The following is a 19,192-nucleotide window of genomic DNA, read 5'->3' on the forward strand; positions in this document are numbered from 1 at the left end:
GCCCGGCAGTCCCAGCTGTTGCCCTGCGATGCACGGCTCAAAAACCGTGGCGTGTTGTCACCGCTGCGCCGGCGTCTCATGGGAGACAGCAATGAGTGGTGTAATTAGCGAGGTACGCTGCCAGCAGCGAGCCCAGCGGTCCCCTGGGGCCCCGGAGGCCTCGGGGGACCTCTGAGACGCGTGGCTAACCTGCGGGCCACTACCTGTGGCTGGCGCATCGTATACTGCAGCAGGAACTAAAGGTCATGGCAGGTGGCGATGATATTATTAAGCAGCAGAATTCTTAAAGCCCTTAAATGAACAGTTACAGACTTTTGGGTTATGTAACGCGTTGGCATGCTTTTTTAGAGAATCGACCACGCGCCGTAAAGTGAGCGTTTGGTCGTAAACTTAATGGCGCCCGGAGTCTCCAAGCCTCCAGGTGAGTGTTAGGAAGTTGTGGGAACGACTAACAATGAATGGTTTATCCAAATATTTTGCTAGCTCTCGCATTAACGAGCAGTTAGCTTGACGTTAGCGTCTTTAATATTGGAATTGGGCGTTTGTTTGCTGTCGTCGTGCAGCTGACAAGCTAACAAGGCTAGCGGTGCCTTAGAAGAACACACACACTGTCTAAAGTAAGATAATGTGGTCAGTAACTAATTAAATCATTATCATTAGTTTTTTTGGAAGTAGGCTAATAGTAAGTAGGAATATTCTAGTCAGGGATGAATACCGCTGTCTGTAAACTATTGTGAGTGAGTTCATGTTTACCATAATTGTTGAAAGGATTTCTAGAGGAAATTGTTCTACCATATGTTTATAATTGATGTCTGTGGAGTAAATGGGCATGTGTCGGATTAAAAGGGAATATTTTAGTCTCTCATTTATTTTAGATTGTGTCAAAAAACAAAGAAAGGCATCTTCTACATTGTCATGTGTTGTTGCCCTGCTGCAGTTTATCTCCAAGAATAATTTTCATTCCCAGTTCACCCCTAATAGAAGTACAGGCTGATTACTGGTAATAACCATGATTAGTTATTGGGTTTGGGGGCAGGACGTTGCTTTTTTTTCTCTGCTTTGAGCAACAGCCCCTCAAATTGTCTGTGCACATCTCTGTGAAGGTGTATGACGGCTGTTTATGCTCCATCTGCGTCAGCTGCTGATGAGTAAAGCCATGAAATAGATCCAGCTGGAGATGTGCAATGTGCGGCGGAGACTGAGGCCTCCTGGGAAATCATCCACACCTCTACCACCAGCACCGTGTCCACTTGTGTAGCACCCCGGAGAGCGATCAGTAAGTGGGTAATTGAATTTTAAGCGCAAACACTGCCGTCAAAGGTGTGTGTGTGTGTGTGTGTGTGTGTGTGTGTGTGTGTGTGTGTGTGTGTGTGTGTGTGTGTGTGTGTGTGTGTGTGTGTGTGTGTGTGTGTGTGTGTGTGTGTGTGTGAGAGAGAGAGATACACAGTTGATTCTTAGCTGTGTGAACATGGCTAGGCTGTCATCGGTCCTCTGGGGGTTTTCAGAGGAAGGATGAATGTTTAATCCATTAAATAACAATTACAGCCTTTAATGGCGCAGAGTAGCTGCTGGAACTTGGTTGCACTCATATGCAACATAAGGCATTTTCATGTAAAAAATGAAAACATTTTAAAGCTTTCATATCTCAGGAACAAAGCAGAATCACAGGATATAGAATCACAGAATTTAATGTCTTGGACTCTATTATTAATAGACTAATAAAAACACTAAAAGTGTTCAGTTTTTGAAAATAAGATTTTCAAAGTCGGGGTTCTTTCATCTCCATTTTTAAATTATTTATACATGTTTAACCAAGTAGGAAATGTGTGGAATTTCACAATTTCTACACCTACAGTAGTGGCTGAATAAAATGAGAACGCTTATTGTTAATTAATCTGCAGCTAACAGTCATTTTTTTCTGAAAGAATTACAGAAAGGAAAAATGCAGAAAATACTTTTAATTAATTAAATTTGTTCATGAGTTTTAAAATGATAAACTAGGATTCAGGTACCCTGTTCCAAAGTCAATCAATAATCAAATCATGAAAATAAGAAAAGGTATACAGAAATGTTATTTTATAAATCAAATTAAAATTTTCTTTCTTTCATTATATTTATCATCTCTTAGTGTAAAAGTAAGTTGTGCAGTCTCAGTTTAAGTAAGGCATTTCTTGTATGCCAACTAGAGATAAATACAGATACACAATGAACTAGCAATGTTCAGAATGTTGGGCTCGTTTAAATAATAGAATGCGACTGCAATACTTTAAATTCTTCTAAAACAAATTGTCAGGCTTCTGTCTTGACTAAGAAGTGAACAGATGTTTATTACATTTGCACTCTAGCTGTAATTGAAGTATGTGGTCTGCATGCACGAGCAGCGCAGCAAGTAACGGCAACAGAATGTTAATCCCTGAAAATGGAAAAGTGAAAGTCCAATTTAAAGTGGCTCAGTGTCAAAAATAACAGCAACAAGTGTGATGTCAGTGAGTAGACAAAGACACAAATTGTACTCGGTACAAAAATTAGGCATTAGGTTAATATTTGAGGCCTAAACAGAGAGTTAGGCTGTCAGAGTGTTACTGTAGGTGGTGTGTTGACTGTATTTGTGGGAATGTACAGCTAATTTCAGACACGACAATGGGCTAACAACAGAAAATGGTGAAGCCAAGAGGCCTGTGATGATTCAGGAAGAATTTGCCATTTCCTGGTCAGTGCATCGTGTGTGTGACTTTACTGTCGCTCTGTGGAGGTTGTCTCACACACACACTCGGCCCTGAACATAGTGTGTCAGCGGTGGTGAAGTTGCACTTGTGATCCAAAACGATTTTGCTAGCTGTGGCTCTCTAATGCTGCTCACACAATGCTCTGTATATGGGAGCTGCCTGGTGACATTGCTTAATTAGGCGAAGAGTTGATTCACTTGCACTCTAATTGACAGCTAATTAAAGGAGTGAAAACACATTGAACTGACGTTCCTCTGAGTTGGGAGGCTTTGACTGCAGGGGATGTTATAGAGAGCAAATTATGAAATATTGAACCTTTTGAGCACCACCTGCCATCAGAACTGACCTCAGACATATGGTCCAGTCTGTGGTAGTATGTATGCGATTAAACAGGCTCATTCTTTAGCTGCAGCCTGTAGAGTCCAGTTACTTGTGGCTCAGTGTTTGCCATATCTGCAAAAGAAAAAATCAAGTGCCTGTTGTAGATTTATGTGTATTATATCACATCTATATTTATGCTTTATTGTTGATCCAAAGTTTAATTCAAACTGTAAGATGTTGATGTCCCTGATGACATCAGACAAGTGGCTGCTGCAGCGTCTCTGTATGTTGGCAGGCCTCCAGGTCTGGGACACTGTCAAAGGATGTTAAGCACAAGTTGTCTGGAGTTTTGGGGGCAAAACAGTAAAGGTCCTGAGTGAGTCAAACCCAACTTATTCTTTTCCCCAGGACGGGGCCCACGCTCTCTGCAGGAGACCAGGAATAGGCTGTCTTCATATCTGCTGGTGCTGCCCATGTGAATCAAAAAAAGACAATTAGGGCTTATTAGGCTCTCGGGGAGATGTGACTCACAGGGCGTCCCCTCGTCTGCTCGGCCCCAGCTCTGAACCAGGACCATGGCTCAAAACAGTCAGGGGCATTGTCTCACCTAATTACACTGAGACCAGGGGCCCCTTTTTGTGTTTCTGTTGCCATGCCTGTCCGATTCCCTTCTCCTACCTAGCTGCTAGGCCCTGTCCACTGTGGAAGTGTGCTAATTAGACAAGAAATGGGCCCATGTAATTATGTCAATTCTTGTTACTTGCCACCAAAGTGAGGAATATTACTTTGTAATGGAAGGTTTTGGTGTTGAGGAACCTCATTTCACAGAATTTTCTTCATCACACATCTGCACATGCAACAAGGGTATGTGGCGCGGTCAGAGCATGAGCAGATGCACTCACACAGAAATGGAGACTATAGAATGGCAATGGCATGAAGTTATTGCCCTAATTAATGCTTTGTGCCCACAGACCAGTGGCACATTGTGAGGACTGTGAGAGCCTTTTGTTTCTTCACCTTAATAGGATGTTTTGATCAACGGCTGTTTGGTGACCCAGCTTCTCTTTTTACATGCCAGACTCTGGGAAACGGCAATTAGCTGGATTTGAAGAGCCATTTCTGGAGCCTCGAACAAAAGCAATGATGGATCAGACAGAAGGAGTGGAGCTTGGTTCAGAAAGTACGACGGACTGCGGCGCATTTAGCTCCACGTGTTTTCACTGAAGTTCAGCAGTGAGGTTCTTTAAAGATTCATTTTACTTGTCCAGACTGCGAGCTGAGCGTTTGCATGTGATTGTACAAAGACAGTTGTTCTCTTCATGTTCCAGAAGCAACTGGGGTTTTGTTTGATTCAACTAAAACTGTGTTCTCATCTTTATTGCTTTTTGAACTAAACTAATTTGTGTCTTTAGTGATGAACAAAACACAATTTTACTAATCTCAAATATATAAAAGAAAAATCAGTATCATAAAATAAAATAATATAATTAAAGACTTTGCTATGAACTGATCCATAAAATAACACCAGTCTATTTCCTCCCCAAAACTTGGTAGTTAAAAATAGTCTAAATACTCATAAAACTGCAGCAAATCTATTCCAATTGAATGAAAGCATTCATAGCGTGTGTACAGTTCTCCAGCACTGTAGAGGCCTCATTAACATAGCTGCTGGCGTGGCATTGATCTCTTCATTCACCATAATGAAATGTCTCTAATAGCTTCTTATAATATGCCCAGAGAGTGGGTTTTCACCTGGGCCATTTCATCTAATCAGGGGTCTGAAACAGATGGACTGATTGTACTTTCCATCTTATATTTGACTTATATTTATTTCTGAAAAAGAAGCCTGGAGTAATTTATAGCACAAATAACGTCATTTTCTTTTTAGGATACTTACGCTTATTCCTCTCAATTGAGAATTTCACTTTAACCCTTGATTCTGTTTCCCTGCGACGAGACGCCGCGCGACGTCGTGCTCGAAGCATCCTGACGCGCGGAGACAACGGGGAGCCTCGCCTCCTGATCGTATCTCAGATCACCGCAGCACCTTTTCTGTGGGCGTCTGACCGTCAGTGACAGCTCGACGCACGGGTCCCAAACAGTCCCTCAGGAACCACCTCTTTATGTATTTATTCATCGCCACATGTCCCATTGATGGCACCGCGCGCGTCCGCTGATCTCCATAACACTCGCCTGCGTAATTGTCCACATGTCCAAACGTGTGCCGCAAATTATCCCCGAACGATTGGAACTCGACAATAATTGGAAAAAATAGCTGATTAGAGACGAGTGGGTTTGCGAAGGCGCAGAAAGCAGAGCGTCTCCCACTTCATTTCACAATCCAGTAGGTTTGAATCTTAGCTTTATGTTCTGTTAAACGGGGAAAAGCGAGGCGCTTACCCGATTTCCCCAGACACGTTTGCTGTCACTCTCACAGCTGAGATTTATCTATTAACCGTGTAACTGTCTTGATAGTGTGACATCGGTTTTGTATTTGATATCAGTCCGCAGAAAAAACCCCAGGAGGTAAATAAATCTGCTTTGTGTTGTGCGCTGCCACTGTTTGCCTCGTATTTAATTGCCACACTGGTATGCCCTAAATACCCCGAACTGGAACACCGTCGTGTGACCCGTTCAAAGAATAAATAAAGCCTAATAATCTATCAACAGATGCGCAGACTGCCGCTAAAGACAAAACGTTCAGTGCGCAAACCTAATTAGAATATGCAAATCACAGGCTGACTTGTAGAGCATGTTGAGTATCCAGCTCCAGAGCATAAAACATTAAAAATATGAATTGATTGTCCGCTGTGAATTCCATCTTGTTCTTGTGTTACATTATTTTCTGTTATTTTGTGAATACATTTGGAGCGGAACACACACTTGTTAGTGAACCAAAAATACAGTATCCCCTTAATTTGAAAAGGTTTAATCGGCCACTAGTTTCAGTGCTCTTGCTTAAAAAATAAACCTTAAAACTGTATTATTTGACACGTTCGTAAAATTCTCTAGTTTTAACAGATTTGTTATTTAACGCTTGACAGTGAAGACAATATTTTGTAGTTATTACTCTGTCAGAAATTGCGTAATCCACACTAATGCGGTGTGTTGGCGCTGGTGGAAACTTGAGTCCTCTCCCTTCGTGTGATTGGCTGACGCCTGTTGCCTGCTGAATAAAAAGCCAGGCAGAGGGATGAAGACAAGCATCACTCCGCTCGCTGCATCACCGGGGACCGTGCGGCTTCTGGAGCAAGTGTGAAACGCCAAGTGGAGTCGTATCAGCATGACGGGAAAGGAGGGAGTCGTCCTTTCGGACTCCGAGAATAAGCAGAAATCCGCTTCACAAAATAGCCTGAACCACGGGGGGCCCCAGCAGCCGCCCCCAGTCTGGAAGATGGCCCCCATGGTGCACCGGCGCACGGGCTTTGGCATCCAGGAGCTGCTCGGGCTCAACAAAGATCCGCCGCCCGCCCCGAGGCGGCCGCTGGAGGCTCTGCCGCACAGGGCTCACCTCCTGCCCTCCAGAGCGGCCCTCGGACACGCAGGTCTCGGCGTGGGCGTGGGTCTGCTGGGCCCAGAAGGAATACACTCGTTTTATAGCCAGCCGGCGTTCCTGGAGGTGCTGTCAGAGGCGCAAAATGTGCACCTGCAGCCGCTGCACAGAGCGGCGCACATGGAGGCGCAGATGGAGACCCAGCACTCCGCCAGCTCCGGTGAGTGAGTGAACAAGGTGCTGCAGGCCCGTGGAGCCTAAACCAAATTTATTTCACTAGTGTTATTTTAAACGCTTTATAAACGTCAGTAGAACTGATCGAAAGCCGAATTTAAAGTGCAGTGTCCAAGCTTACCACGCAAATTATAATAGGTTGACAGTTAAATTCGTTAGATAAGAATATTAGGGTAGCCAGTCATTTTTTATAGCGGGAAAATCTGCATTGAGATTGTACAAAATATTAAGCTGTATGATTATTGGTAAAATAACCTTTGAATGTGTCCACTTTAGAAGCACATTTTTATTTTTGTCATTATTAATATTATGTAATCTTAAGGTGTTTTTTTTAATATTTATTTGGCGTTGTTATTTACTGTTTGCTTCCTTCCAGATTCGGATGATGTGAGTCTTTCCTCTGGCGATCACAAATTCTCAAAATCATCGATGAATCAGAACAAGAAAAGAAAGAAAAGACGTCACAGGTAAATCCGAACGAATTGAAGCGAGATTATTATAATATTTAGGCTAATGGCTATTATTTTAATTGCACATTTTTTGCTGTCAAAAAATAAATCGAAACGAAAAATCTGAAAAATATAACATTTTGATAAAGTGATGCTCAGTATTATATATTTATTGTATCGCATATTGGTATTATTGGCTGCCTTTTAATAGGACGAATAATAAGGCAAATTACGTAGATTTTGTAGGTCTATATATTTTTTTCTTTATACATGGGATGAACAAATTGTTTTTCAAATAACTGTAAAATGTAAAAGAATTTCACAAGACAGTATGTTAGTAAAACATTATTCACTGGGTTAGACTGAAATAAATCTGTACACTTCGTGAATATATATATATATATATTTAAGACATGATTAATATTATAGATTAAATAAAATTATATTACCCTTTCATTACGCCAGAAAGAATAAAAAGCTGTTACACATATTTTTTGTGGAGATTGAGGATACAATGTGTGTGTTTTGACTGCAGAACCATTTTCACTTCGTATCAGCTGGAGGAGCTGGAGAAAGCGTTTAATGAAGCTCACTACCCAGATGTGTATGCCCGAGAAATGCTCTCCATGAAGACTGAGCTACCAGAGGACAGAATACAGGTGTGACATCTGAGCAAGCTGCAGAATGTAAATCATAAAGGTGTTCTCAATTATTAGTAGATATGTGACCTTTGCGTGCCCTCTAATACTAAGATATTTCCAGTTTTAACATTATGTCACTGTTGACACCTGACATAAATACTGATACAGACTGTAGAGCCACCAGCTGTCCCATCTGCTGCTCCCCCATCCTCACAATGCCTCCTGCTTCCACATTAGCAGCCAATTCTTCCTCATGGTATGACTGGTTAACTGAGGAGAACTTATTACGCTTCCCCTGCGAGAGGCAGGCCGCAGCCCTGAAATGAAATGATAACTACATAGAAATTAATTAGCAGAGGTCAGTAACTGAGCAGAGGGCTCCGCCCGGCTGCTGTGAGCATTTTAATTTCCCGTGATATTTGAGCGCCTGTCTCCCATCGATCAGGCCTGGAAATTAACTTATTTTTCAATCAGCCTCCTCGCCCCCAGGGTCACCTCTCACAGGAAGCACAAAGTGGAGACACACACACACACACACACACACATATACACACACACATTCTTCATGCACACTCACACTGTTGCTGTCAAAAAGCTTGATTGCTCATCTGAGGCCCACTTTTTTTATGGGATGGAGGTTATCATCAGATCTACCTGAATAGCTTTCCAGGCTCGGCTTTGATCGTTTTAATTCCAGTTCTGCAAAACGCACACACATGCACACACCCCCTCCACATCATTCCTCCTCTCATCCTGCTTCCTCGGCCATAGGATGCTCATTTTTCCCCCAGTTTTCCTCATTTATATTCACAAGCTTGCTGGTGCTATTACACAGTCTGGCTTGGTAGAAATCAATCGAGGCACTTGAGGAGCCAGAAGGAGAATGACACACACACACACGTACATCCAAAAGACCACTGAACGTTTAGATTTGTGTACAAACACCTCTTGAGTAGAAATGTTTGATAAAAATATAATCACTCGGTCATAGATTAAAATTTGACTCAAAATCTGAAAGGTTACACCACATTTATAGATTATTACCTGCTCAGATACAGATCTGTACAACTCTAAATAAACTTCTTAATTGGTCTCTGCAGGTGTGGTTTCAGAACCGCAGGGCCAAGTGGAGGAAGAGGGAGAAGTGTTGGGGCCGCAGCAGTGTGATGGCAGAATATGGCCTTTATGGAGCCATGGTCCGTCACTCCATCCCTCTACCGGAGTCCATCCTCAAGTCAGCCAAGGACGGCATCACTGACTCTTATGCCCCGTGGCTGCTTGGTGAGTGGATGCAGAGCTACAGGCCTTTTTTCACTGAAGACGTTTAGTCTGTTGCAGCAGAAATGTTTCAAAAGTCACGCATTCCAACAATGGGAATGGGGAGCTCAGACCTGCACTTGTTGGAAGCCAATAAAAGTGTCAGCATGTCAATAAAAAGCAGCAGTCAATAATGGTGATAATCCTACTTCATCAGGGGAGATTAAACCAGATCTCCTCTCTTGACTTATGTCAATTGATTGGTCTGAATCAATTAGATGAATTTAATTGGTTGAGAGTTCCATTTATTCTGTCCACTTTATACATCAAGTTTGACATATCAAAATCAGATGAAAAACAAATGATTAACTTTTGCAAATACTGTGTCCTGCCTTTAGGTATGCACAAGAAGTCAGTGGACCCCCCCCACACTTCTCCAGGAAAACCCAGCAGCACCCCACCAACACCAACACCAGCACCAGCACAGGAGATACCAGCAGACAAAGTGATGGAGGATAAGAAGGAGGAGAGAAGGAAGGACACAGAGTCCCTGATCTCTAAGGAGGAGCTGAGGGAGAACAGCATTGCTAAACTGCGAGCAAAGGCACAGGAGCACAGGGCGAGGATGCTGGAGACCGCTTCAGACAAACCAAACAGTCACAAAGAGGAAGCGGAGGACGAGGTGACGAAGCAGGAAACGTCTGGAGGAGGCGACGCGTAGCTGGGAGAGGCCGCGGGACCCAGACGGACTGCAAAAAACACCGAATGAAGCGCAGTGGTGGAAACGTTGCGCACTCAAGCTTACCTGTCGTCCTCAGCTCCGTTTAACTCGTGAGACTAAACCTACAAATAAGAAACGTTTCTTGAACATTGTATGAAAACGTACTTACATGAAGCCGCAACACGTATTTATTTGCTCTGAATGGGATCCACCTTACAGCTCTGTGACACAGCAGCTTGCATTTAACCCTCCTCAGTGAGCATGTCGATGCAGACACTACTGGCTACGGATGAGTTCATTAGGAACCGACTGTGTGTACAATCCTTTCTTTCAGGTGTCCTAATAATTGTGATGTAAATATTTGAAATAACGTCCTTTAGTTGATACTGTATAAACATGTAAAGTTGACAATGATCTGTGTTTGTCTTTGTATTAATGTAACTGTAGTCTAATTAAAAGTTGATATTTAAAGCTTCTCTCCACTCACACGTGTTGTTTATAGTAGCCAGAATATGTAACTTTCCCATCATTGGTAGGTCATAACTGAACCCATCACTTCTATTGCCTCATCTCTCAACTCAACGGATGGGACGTTTTGATGCTCCATGACTGTTAACTCAGGTTGCTTAATTTATTGATAATTATTAATGAATAACTGATTAGCAGCTTTGAGGTAACGAAAAAACAATCATTGATGACCAAAATATAAAACTCAAGCTTATTCATATTTTCTCTTTCCATTGAGCAGCTTTGAGGAAGCAGGGATGGAACTGCAGCATAGACAGGACAGATGCCATCCTGTTATAACAACTGGTGGCAAACAGGTAAGAAATAACCACACATTTGTCACCAAAATGTCCATAAATCCAAGAGAAAGTGAAGTGGCTTTTCACCTCATAGATGTTAAAATAGAACGAATTAAAACACGTTTGCAAGTCTGTTTAATTGAACAATCAGCATGAACTACTAATGATGCTTATAGTGACAGGAATTTCCAGTTGCCTAGAATATCCTCTGTTAAAGTAGCCGGTGATTATGCACGACAGCATGTTTGAGATCAACTGATTTTGATAATAAAATTAACTGTGGTCCCGTCTGACACTGTGTTAAATCCTCAGCCCCTTAATTAGATTGAGTAATGACCAAATGTAGCAAAGCTGTGTTAATTACCAGACAAATGGCAAAAAACTATAATTAATTGATGATAATTAAACATCAGAGCATCATGAGCTTGAGAATTATAGACACAGATATGACCCAAATATCCTACTTCGGTAAAAAGGATTATGTTGCCATGTTATTTTCCTGGACCGGTATTTCCAATTAGGACTAAGTGGCATTATTCATAGAAGCCATTTGGTTGATCTGGGAACAAGTAGCCTGTTTAGGGAGAAATTTCACTTTTGATCTGCTGCTGGCATACGGCCTTCATGATGGATCATACGACGATTTATTCGCCGACGATTGATTTCTGTGAAACATTGTGTTCTGTAGTCTGTGCTACACAGGAAGGTACAGTTAACAATTGGTTAGCTTAGCTTAGCTTATCTAAGGGTGGCGTAAGAAGTGAAATCGTGGGAAATTAGATACCCTGAGTTGGATTTATGAGCTAGGCCATCTGTCCCCTCGTTGCCTCTCTATGCAGACATGAATGCGTTTCCATTATATTAAATGGTTTGAAAATATTGATGACTTGCAGATTTCTCTGAGTTGGGATGTTTCCAATATAATGCGACATTTTTGACAGTGATTGTAGCCCTCAAATGTCACAGTCGAGCTGATTTGAACAGGATGCCAGTTGCTAATGCTATTGTGGGATCATCTGTCGTGTCCTACTTTGTAATAGTTCCCCTCTGCTGCTTCTGACACAGTTGCCACCAGCACCACCAGGCTGCTTTACCAGTGGCCCTGAGGTCCAGGCAACCTAATTGCAATTAATTCACTTAGTGTGAGCGTAATTCCAAAATCTACATCTGTAGTATTGAGAAGGGCTTAAGCTTGATCGTCTGTTAGTTGGCTCTGTCTATTACGTCTGCTACGGGTTTTTCTTTTTAGTTTCACTGCTTTTCCTTCATGTTCAACTGTTGTTTTATTAAATACAGGTATGGATGTTGGTATCATGACCAAATATGTTTCATTTCTCTGTGTCAAATCAATTTGAAAACATACATATTAAATGCCACAGTTTATTAGAATTAGAGAATATACAGACTACATATATATATACACATTGATCTTTAGGTTTAACTGCATGTCCTCGTTGCTTGTTTGTCTGCATTCTCAGAAAGAGCCGGCATCTGCATTAAAGCCCTCAGATCCAGACTCAAGGATTGTCCCGGGAATAGTTAGGACTTTTTTCCCGTTGGCGTGTAGCCAGGCCTCGTTCACACGCACATGCTGGCTGGCTGGGAACAGCCAGGAGGAGAAGGTCAGATTAGGATTATAAAGTGGTCCCCAGCTGTGTCACTTTTGATACGATCCTGCTCCCACTGCCACCCTCGCTGGAAAGTCTGTCAGTGCTTTGTTGTGGTGCAGCAGCTTTTGAGATGCACAGATTGTGTAGACAGTTGCAGCGGTGTCGTTACTTCCCCTTTACATGAAGATCACCCCGTGCCCTTCTACTGCCACGTGTAGAAAAGGTCCAGTAGTACAAGGTTACTGATCTTTTAGCTGGCCACAACAATGTATTTTCCAAAATCTAGAGAGAAATGCCAAAGTGATGCATTTATGTTACTCTTGGTTAACCAGACTAGTCCCACTTTATTAAAACAGATGGCAATAACATTATCTTAAATCAGGTCAAGCAGTGTTTAAATAATAACAATGATGTTCCCTTGTAGCGATTGTGAACATAATAGATTCAATTAATCGTCTGAATTCAACTGATCATGACACAGTTTTCCCTTATAGTCATTTTCCAAGTCCACGTCCAGAACCTTGTACTTTGCTTCCAAATCATCCACACAAAATGTGTACAGGAGTATAACATTAATACTTGCTCTGGAGCTGCTGAGGAGCAGTATGCTGTAGTAATGGTGAAATAATGTTAAATAGCTTTTTAAATAGTTGTTTGTTATTGGCTCCCACACTGATGCTCATCCATAATTTGATAGTAAACGCTTTGTGGTCAAATGGTGTCATTTCTGTGATTGAGGTTTCCAGTGCTGCCTTTTAACTTATTCAACTCCCATCGGCCTCCTCCGCACAGTTTCAGTTGGAGATCATGGTACTGTCAGAAACACAAAGGGCAATAATCAGATTTGATGTGTGTTTAAAGCAATTTCAGAAAAAAGCAATTGTGCTGTTGAGATTAATTTCACACCATTTTGCTCTGCTGTAGAAAGTGTTTTGCTCCCAGTGAAGAATGCTTTTCCCTATTAGTTTTCTCTCGGGCTTATCAAGGTTGGACTCTTGCTTATCGGGCTGTTAAAAAGCAGTCCAACACGAACAAAAACCATTCTCTTAAACCTAATTGTGTTTGGACACGTGTGTGTGAGTGTGTTCTACCTTCTCCAAGCTTCTGCGGTGTCCCAGGCTGATCAGGGTCATGCCAAGCTGTTTGCAGGTTCTGTATAGCTGTGCCTCTGCCTCCTCAGTCAAAGCGCTAGTAGCCTCGTCCAACACTGCAAAAACAGAGGGAGCAAATATAAAGCTAATGAATTCACCTCCATTATGGTGGACATACAACAGGCAGCCCAAAATCCACCTTTAATGTTCTATGCTTGTTCATTTAAAAATCAATGGGCAGGAAGTGAGAGACACTTCAATTAGCAATAAACAGAGAAAACTACCCACCAGCATATTTAGGCTGCAGGTAGAACAGTCTTGCAAAGCAGAGACGCTGCATTTCACCTGGAGAGAGAACATCGTACCTGCAGAGAGAACAGGTCTTCATCAAAACTAAAAGGACAAACTCCGAGTTTGACAGCAGTACTTTAAAATGTGCGTTACCAGTTCCAGTCCACCTTTTCATCCAGCCCGCCCGTTCGCTTCAGCAGACTTGACTGCTCAGATTCAGAAAAGATGACACATGTTCAGACTAAACAAATGTAACAGCACCGTAAAGATGATGGTTTAAATGAATAACATCTCACCACTCCAGCCAGTTCTAGAAACTGTATGATTCTGTCATCGTCCACTGATCCTAAAAACATGAAACCAGCAGTGAAACATGATTTGGACACAATCTGAATTACTGCGCTATTGAAGTTATTAAACTGTTCCCTAGACAGCTAGTGTTTGACTGTATTAATGTAGTAGTATTAATATGCGGGTGACATGTCACTAGTTCAGTGGATACCTGATGCAGGGTAAATATCCTTCAGTGGATAAATGACCTGTTGGAAAACAAAGTCACAGTAAGTCCCCATTCCATGTTTTTAATTTTGTAGATTTTTGTACCTGAAAGGCTTTAAAAATAAAGAGTGACCTGCTCACGCAGTGAGCCGTCAGTCAGGTACGGTTTCTGTGGCAGGAAGAGAGTTCCTCTGGGCCCAAAGCATGTGGTCATCTGGACAAAACCTGTAGAAACACAAGTGTAATTATCATAGTACCACTATCGTCAGGAAGGCTGTGTGCTGTTTGCCATAGCTCCACTCTGTTCGCTTTGGGCGTTTGGTCTCTCACCACTATCTGCCTCCCAGAGTCGGTTGAGGACCCTCAGCAGCGATGTCTTGCCGGTGCCTGTGTTCCCCACCACCAGCAAATGAGTCCCCTCAGTGATTTTCAGACTCAGATCCTCCACCAGCAGCTGGTCTGAATACGGAGATTTGTATGAAAGATGATCCAATATGAAGGCAGTGTCCAACGGGCCTGCGTGCACATTGAAGTCACTGAGTGGGAGAAAAACAAAGGACACACATGAGCACTCTTTGCCCCTTGTCTTGTTTTCTGTTCATTGTAGTTATTTAAATGGATTTCATATATACATGAAATCGCAATTATAATATACACAAACCTGTCAAAGTCATAGCTTTCGCCTGATGCAGGGTCATAGTCACACTGCTTGAGTACGATGTCATCCATCACCTCCTTCAGCTCCCCAATCCTGAGCAGAGCACACACACACACACACACACACACACACACACACACACACACACACACACACACACACACACACACACACACACACACACACACACACACACACACACACACACAGCTTCAGTAAAGAGGTGGCCAGCATGCACAAACACTGCTGTCGTCATCTGTCCTCCAGGAGCTGCCTTTAAGTATGCGGTGTGATACCTGTGGGTGTAGCCGGCCACGTCTGACAGAGTGGTTGACAGGTCTATTAGTTGCGTGAAGCCATTTATCAAGTAGATACACACAAAGGCGTTCTGAATGCAAACAAGGAGAGAGGGAGCAGAATAAAGTCCTTATAGGGGATGAGTCAGTTGAAACAGTAAGTGCATGACAAAGGGCAGAGGAGAAATCTAATGCTGATGGTGAAGACTTCATGTTTACAGTAATTAAGCATCTTCAGACTGTCAGAAGTTCGATTTCAGTGTAAATGCAGGCCTATTGAGGATGTTTGCTGCCATCTAGTGGTTAATTTAGCAACACAGTCACTGTGCTGTGGTGAAAATTCTTGTGGTCAAAGACAAATAATTGTGCTCTTGTATTATTTGGTATTTTGATACCAACAGTCTGTATGTTCCCCAAAACAAGAATCACAGGACTTCATTTCCCAAGTGAAACGTTTTAGTTCCTATTTTATAACATTTCACAATGTTACTTCACAGCTGCTCCTGTTATGTTGTAGTAAAACTAAACTAAACTGCGTCTTGTTTGTGTTTGGCAGGACCGATGCTGCCCAGACGAAACCCACCTTACTGATGAGCGCGCTGAGCTCGCCGGGTGTAAGTCCGTCGTAGAAGCCAGAGAAGATGGGAATGGCGATGATGATGTAGCTGAGGAAGCCTCCGAGGTAGTCGAAGGTGTTCACCCCAACTGGCAGTGGAGAGGTCAGAGGTTAACTCCACAGGTTTGAGTCATGTGGTGGCAGGTGTGAGTGAGTGTCTGTGTGTGGGCTTGATCTTACTATAGAGCCAGAGTTCTTTGTTTATTAGGCTCTTTTGAGTTTGTAACAGAGCCTGTAGTCTGCGGTTGGTCCTCATGTGTTCCACTTTACCGGCTCTAAAAGCACAGACAGCCACATCAAACCAGGAACATTCCCATAATACTATAGTCAGACAGAATTTCCCTCTGTTGTGCTGAATGTTCTCAAAATGTCTACATCTTTCTTTGAGGAAATGCTGTCTGCTTATAACACAGTGAAAAGGAAACAGGCCTCACCTGTAAAAGGCTGCAGATTCTGCATTCACACGGATTTGCATGTGTTTGAATCTGAGGGTACAATAGCATTTAGATACAAATTAATTTCACGAAAATATGTTTTTAGAAAAAAAGAAGTAAAACACAAAATCATTTTTGCTTTTGCTTGTGACAGATTAAGTTGCTGTTTTTCCCCTTCAGGAAAAAACAGTCTAACAAGCTGACACATATCCTGTTCTCCTGAGAGAAAGGAGGCACTGAGCCAAAGAGCACACATACTTCCTCATAACTAAAGAATGGACCGATAAAAAAACATCTACGTTAAACACACACAGTAATGCTTTGTCACTTCATTTAAATCAGTTCATTTACAATAGTGAGAAAATAATGGCTACAGTATTAAACACTTTACCTGAAGTCTCCCTCCAGTTTTTCTTGCTCAAACAGAGTTGACACAATCGGCCCCATGAGGATTTTATTGGCAATGGTTCCGATCACAAAGTAACCAAAGATACTCACAGGACCGATCCAGCCAGTGCTGCAGAACAGGGAAACATTATCTAGAGCATGAGCGACATTATTTTTCCTTTTTAGATTCATTTGTGTTGAATAAAACACGGTATAGTCGTAACATATACGCTGTGACTCGCAGAACCGACCTGTGAAAGCAGTGGTAGGTGTAGTAAGTCAGTGTGAACGGTGACACGATCAAGCGACTGGCCATGCTGCTCATCTGTTTACACAACCTCTCCACATCCTGACTGATTCGCTGGTCTCTGAAACACAAAGTCAGGTCTGTATTTAGTGTGTCTTCTGAGACTGTGACTGTGAAGACGCTCACCACTGAACAACTGACGCTTACGGGTTATCTATGTCCTCTCTGAGTACATTGAGTGTGTAGTAGACTCTGCCCTGGAAGTAGGATGAGTGGAGGCTTTCAGTCAGCGTCTGCCTCCAGTTAACATACATCTGGTTGCAAATGTACTGGTCAAGGCTTTTCAGCTGTAGAAGAGGAAGTGAAGAAGAAGAAGAAATGAGCATGAGAGAGAATAAACATAGTTACGTAAAAGTGATTTCATACATAAATCAGAGGAGAAATTACACTTTTGCATGTTGTAAGCAAACTGTGTTTCTGTTTCCTTCAGATAAACTCAGTGTGACTTGTGTTTGCAAAATCTGGGGTTCAAAATCTAAGGTCCAAACTGAAACAAAACCACCATTGATGAGTCTGTGTAGGCTATAAAAGCACTTCAGCATGTCAGACTGTCCCAACCTGATAAAGCTGCATGTGTCTGGCTACAATCCAATATCAAACATATGGTCATACCAAACAACACAGAAAACAATAGTTTAGGATTATGTAATTTTGTTTCAGTACATATTCGTCTCTATGTGGATAAACGTGTCAAAGAAGAGAAATCATCGGCTCATAACACTTGCAGTTATTAGAGCAGGATGATACTTTACAGCTTGTCTCATCTGCAAAAACTTACAGTAGAGTTAAGTACAATGAGCACCACGGCCGTGCTGACAAGGCTCCTGAAGCCTGAGTAGTCTTTGTCCCCCAGCACTTTGTAGAAGTGGCTGGGGAGGACACCGACTTGGTAAATGATCAGCTGCTCTGAGGGTAAAAAAAAAACACGTGTAAGCAGATTTTTACACTCGTAAACTTAAAAGGAAATTAGGAACTCTGAGCATCTAGCTGAAGGTCAGCAGTAAAGCATCCACAGTGTGGGGCTTGCTGCCACCAGGCAAGCAGCTTTTCAGCATCACAAGACCATTCAGCAGACAGAACATGTCGTGATGAGGCATCTTTTATTTCACCCCCATTCAACTTTCATTCATTGCTCAATCAAACTTGACTGTTTATTTCCCCCCATTTAACTTTCATTCATTGCTCAATCAAACTTGACTGTTTATTTCCCCATTTGTCTTTCACACTGCTCTTGCACTCTTTCAACCGTTACCTGTCAAAGTGACGCCCAGCAGCGTCCCGAACATCAGAACACTGGGACTGGTCCATGACGGGAACAGCACCTTCTGGATGCTGCAGAACCTCTCGACGAACTTCCAGTCTAACTTTAGTCTAAGACGCATGACAGTGTGTGGTTGTGAATCAATACAATTTGAACTGCATGCAAAACTCAAGGATCGTATGAGGACATCACTTTGTTTAAACATAGGTTTAAACTGCAGGACAAAAAAACAGCTGATGAGTGTATTCTGGCTGCTCCATATTGACTAGAATCAGTCGTTTACATTCTATAGCTATAGGAGATATTGTAATGAGTGAACATTATTTCTGATGAGTGTCAGACAGAGAATAGTTGTCAGTCCATCTTGCTTCTTACCTTTTTGACCCTCGGCCCTTTGACTTTTCCAGATGAGGCATCTGTACCAGCGGTAGAAGACAAATAGTTGGCTGGACAATAACTTCACATAGGATTTCCGGGCTTGTTTATAGTAAACGTTAACCACAAAGCAATGAGGTCAACACGCGAAAAAACATCACGTGTCTACGAGACAGTCATAAATTAAACAATACAAAAGCGCTGTATCATTTGTGCGGCTACGTTAAGTATTCCAAATGTCCACTGACATTACTATAACTTCACCGAATCTTAATTGTTTCGCTGCTTCATCGTAAGATGAAGTGAATGTTTTGGTTAGGCAAAGCCCGGACTTCCGGTATGCCGGCGACGCACATTTTCAAAATAAAAGTTGGTTCCAGTCGGTCCCTGTAATAGGACGTAAACGATTGAAGAGTAGACGTAAATAACGTATATAAGTACATACTCAACTCGTTAATTTAGCAGTTTTAAGTATTAGTTACTATGTATGTGCACTTTGCTAATGCAATATATAATCAAGCAATAAATTATATTCAATATATATATTAATATATATACATTGTATTGTTAAATAACAGCTGAGTTTACAGCTCTTTATTCCCTGCTGCGTCAGTTCTTACAAATTACTGCATCTATGCAACCCAATTTTTAACCTTACATCAGGTTAAGCCAGATAAATGTAAAACGTAGTACTTAAAATTGTAATGAATTAATGAGTGG

General features: G+C 42.1%; 2 protein-coding genes across 2 annotated transcripts; one reads left to right on the plus strand and one right to left on the minus strand.

The window, feature by feature from the left end:
* Positions 1-1,138: 1,138 nt before the first annotated feature.
* On the plus strand, positions 1,139-10,317 carry LOC114850090 (visual system homeobox 2-like). The gene is made up of 6 exons (XM_029142066.3): positions 1,139-1,276; positions 4,126-6,760; positions 7,151-7,241; positions 7,759-7,882; positions 8,965-9,145; positions 9,520-10,317. The coding sequence occupies exons 2-6, from the start codon at positions 6,331-6,333 to the stop codon at positions 9,840-9,842; spliced, it is 1,149 nt and encodes a 382-aa protein (XP_028997899.1). The 5' UTR covers positions 1,139-1,276; positions 4,126-6,330; the 3' UTR covers positions 9,843-10,317.
* A 2,265-nt stretch (positions 10,318-12,582) lies between these two features.
* abcd4 (ATP-binding cassette, sub-family D (ALD), member 4) lies at positions 12,583-18,796 on the minus strand. Its single transcript, XM_029142063.3, has 19 exons — positions 18,473-18,796; positions 18,089-18,207; positions 17,615-17,742; positions 16,984-17,123; positions 16,781-16,897; positions 16,534-16,659; positions 16,143-16,193; positions 15,889-15,983; positions 15,676-15,797; positions 15,093-15,184; positions 14,800-14,889; positions 14,469-14,674; positions 14,272-14,363; positions 14,143-14,179; positions 13,937-13,986; positions 13,794-13,846; positions 13,638-13,714; positions 13,350-13,465; positions 12,583-13,071 (listed from the first exon to the last, which is right to left on the minus strand). Exons 1-19 carry the CDS (start codon positions 18,511-18,513, stop codon positions 12,970-12,972), a joined length of 1,854 nt encoding a protein of 617 aa, XP_028997896.1. The 5' UTR covers positions 18,514-18,796; the 3' UTR covers positions 12,583-12,969.
* Positions 18,797-19,192: the final 396 nt, after the last annotated feature.

Source organism: Betta splendens, chromosome 24 (genome assembly GCF_900634795.4).
Source record: "Betta splendens chromosome 24, fBetSpl5.4, whole genome shotgun sequence".
Taxonomy (NCBI): domain Eukaryota; kingdom Metazoa; phylum Chordata; class Actinopteri; order Anabantiformes; family Osphronemidae; genus Betta; species Betta splendens.

What these genes read in the sequence shown, in the direction of transcription:
- LOC114850090 (XM_029142066.3), top strand. Translation starts at nt 6,331, where the DNA reads ATGACGGGAAAGGAGGGAGTCGTCCTTTCGGACTCCGAGAATAAGCAG. An exon ending in TACCAGAGGACAGAATACAG is followed by an intron (nt 7,883 to 8,964) that starts GTGTGACATCTG and finishes TGGTCTCTGCAG; the next exon opens with GTGTGGTTTCAGAACCGCAG. An exon ending in TTATGCCCCGTGGCTGCTTG is followed by an intron (nt 9,146 to 9,519) that starts GTGAGTGGATGC and finishes TCCTGCCTTTAG; the next exon opens with GTATGCACAAGAAGTCAGTG.
- abcd4 (XM_029142063.3), bottom strand. Translation starts at nt 18,513, where the DNA reads ATGCCTCATCTGGAAAAGTCAAAGGGCCGAGGGTCAAAAAG. An exon ending in GCTGGGCGTCACTTTGACAG is followed by an intron (nt 17,743 to 18,088) that starts GTAACGGTTGAA and finishes TTTTACCCTCAG; the next exon opens with AGCAGCTGATCATTTACCAA. An exon ending in AAACTGGAGGGAGACTTCAG is followed by an intron (nt 16,194 to 16,533) that starts GTAAAGTGTTTA and finishes TTGTACCCTCAG; the next exon opens with ATTCAAACACATGCAAATCC.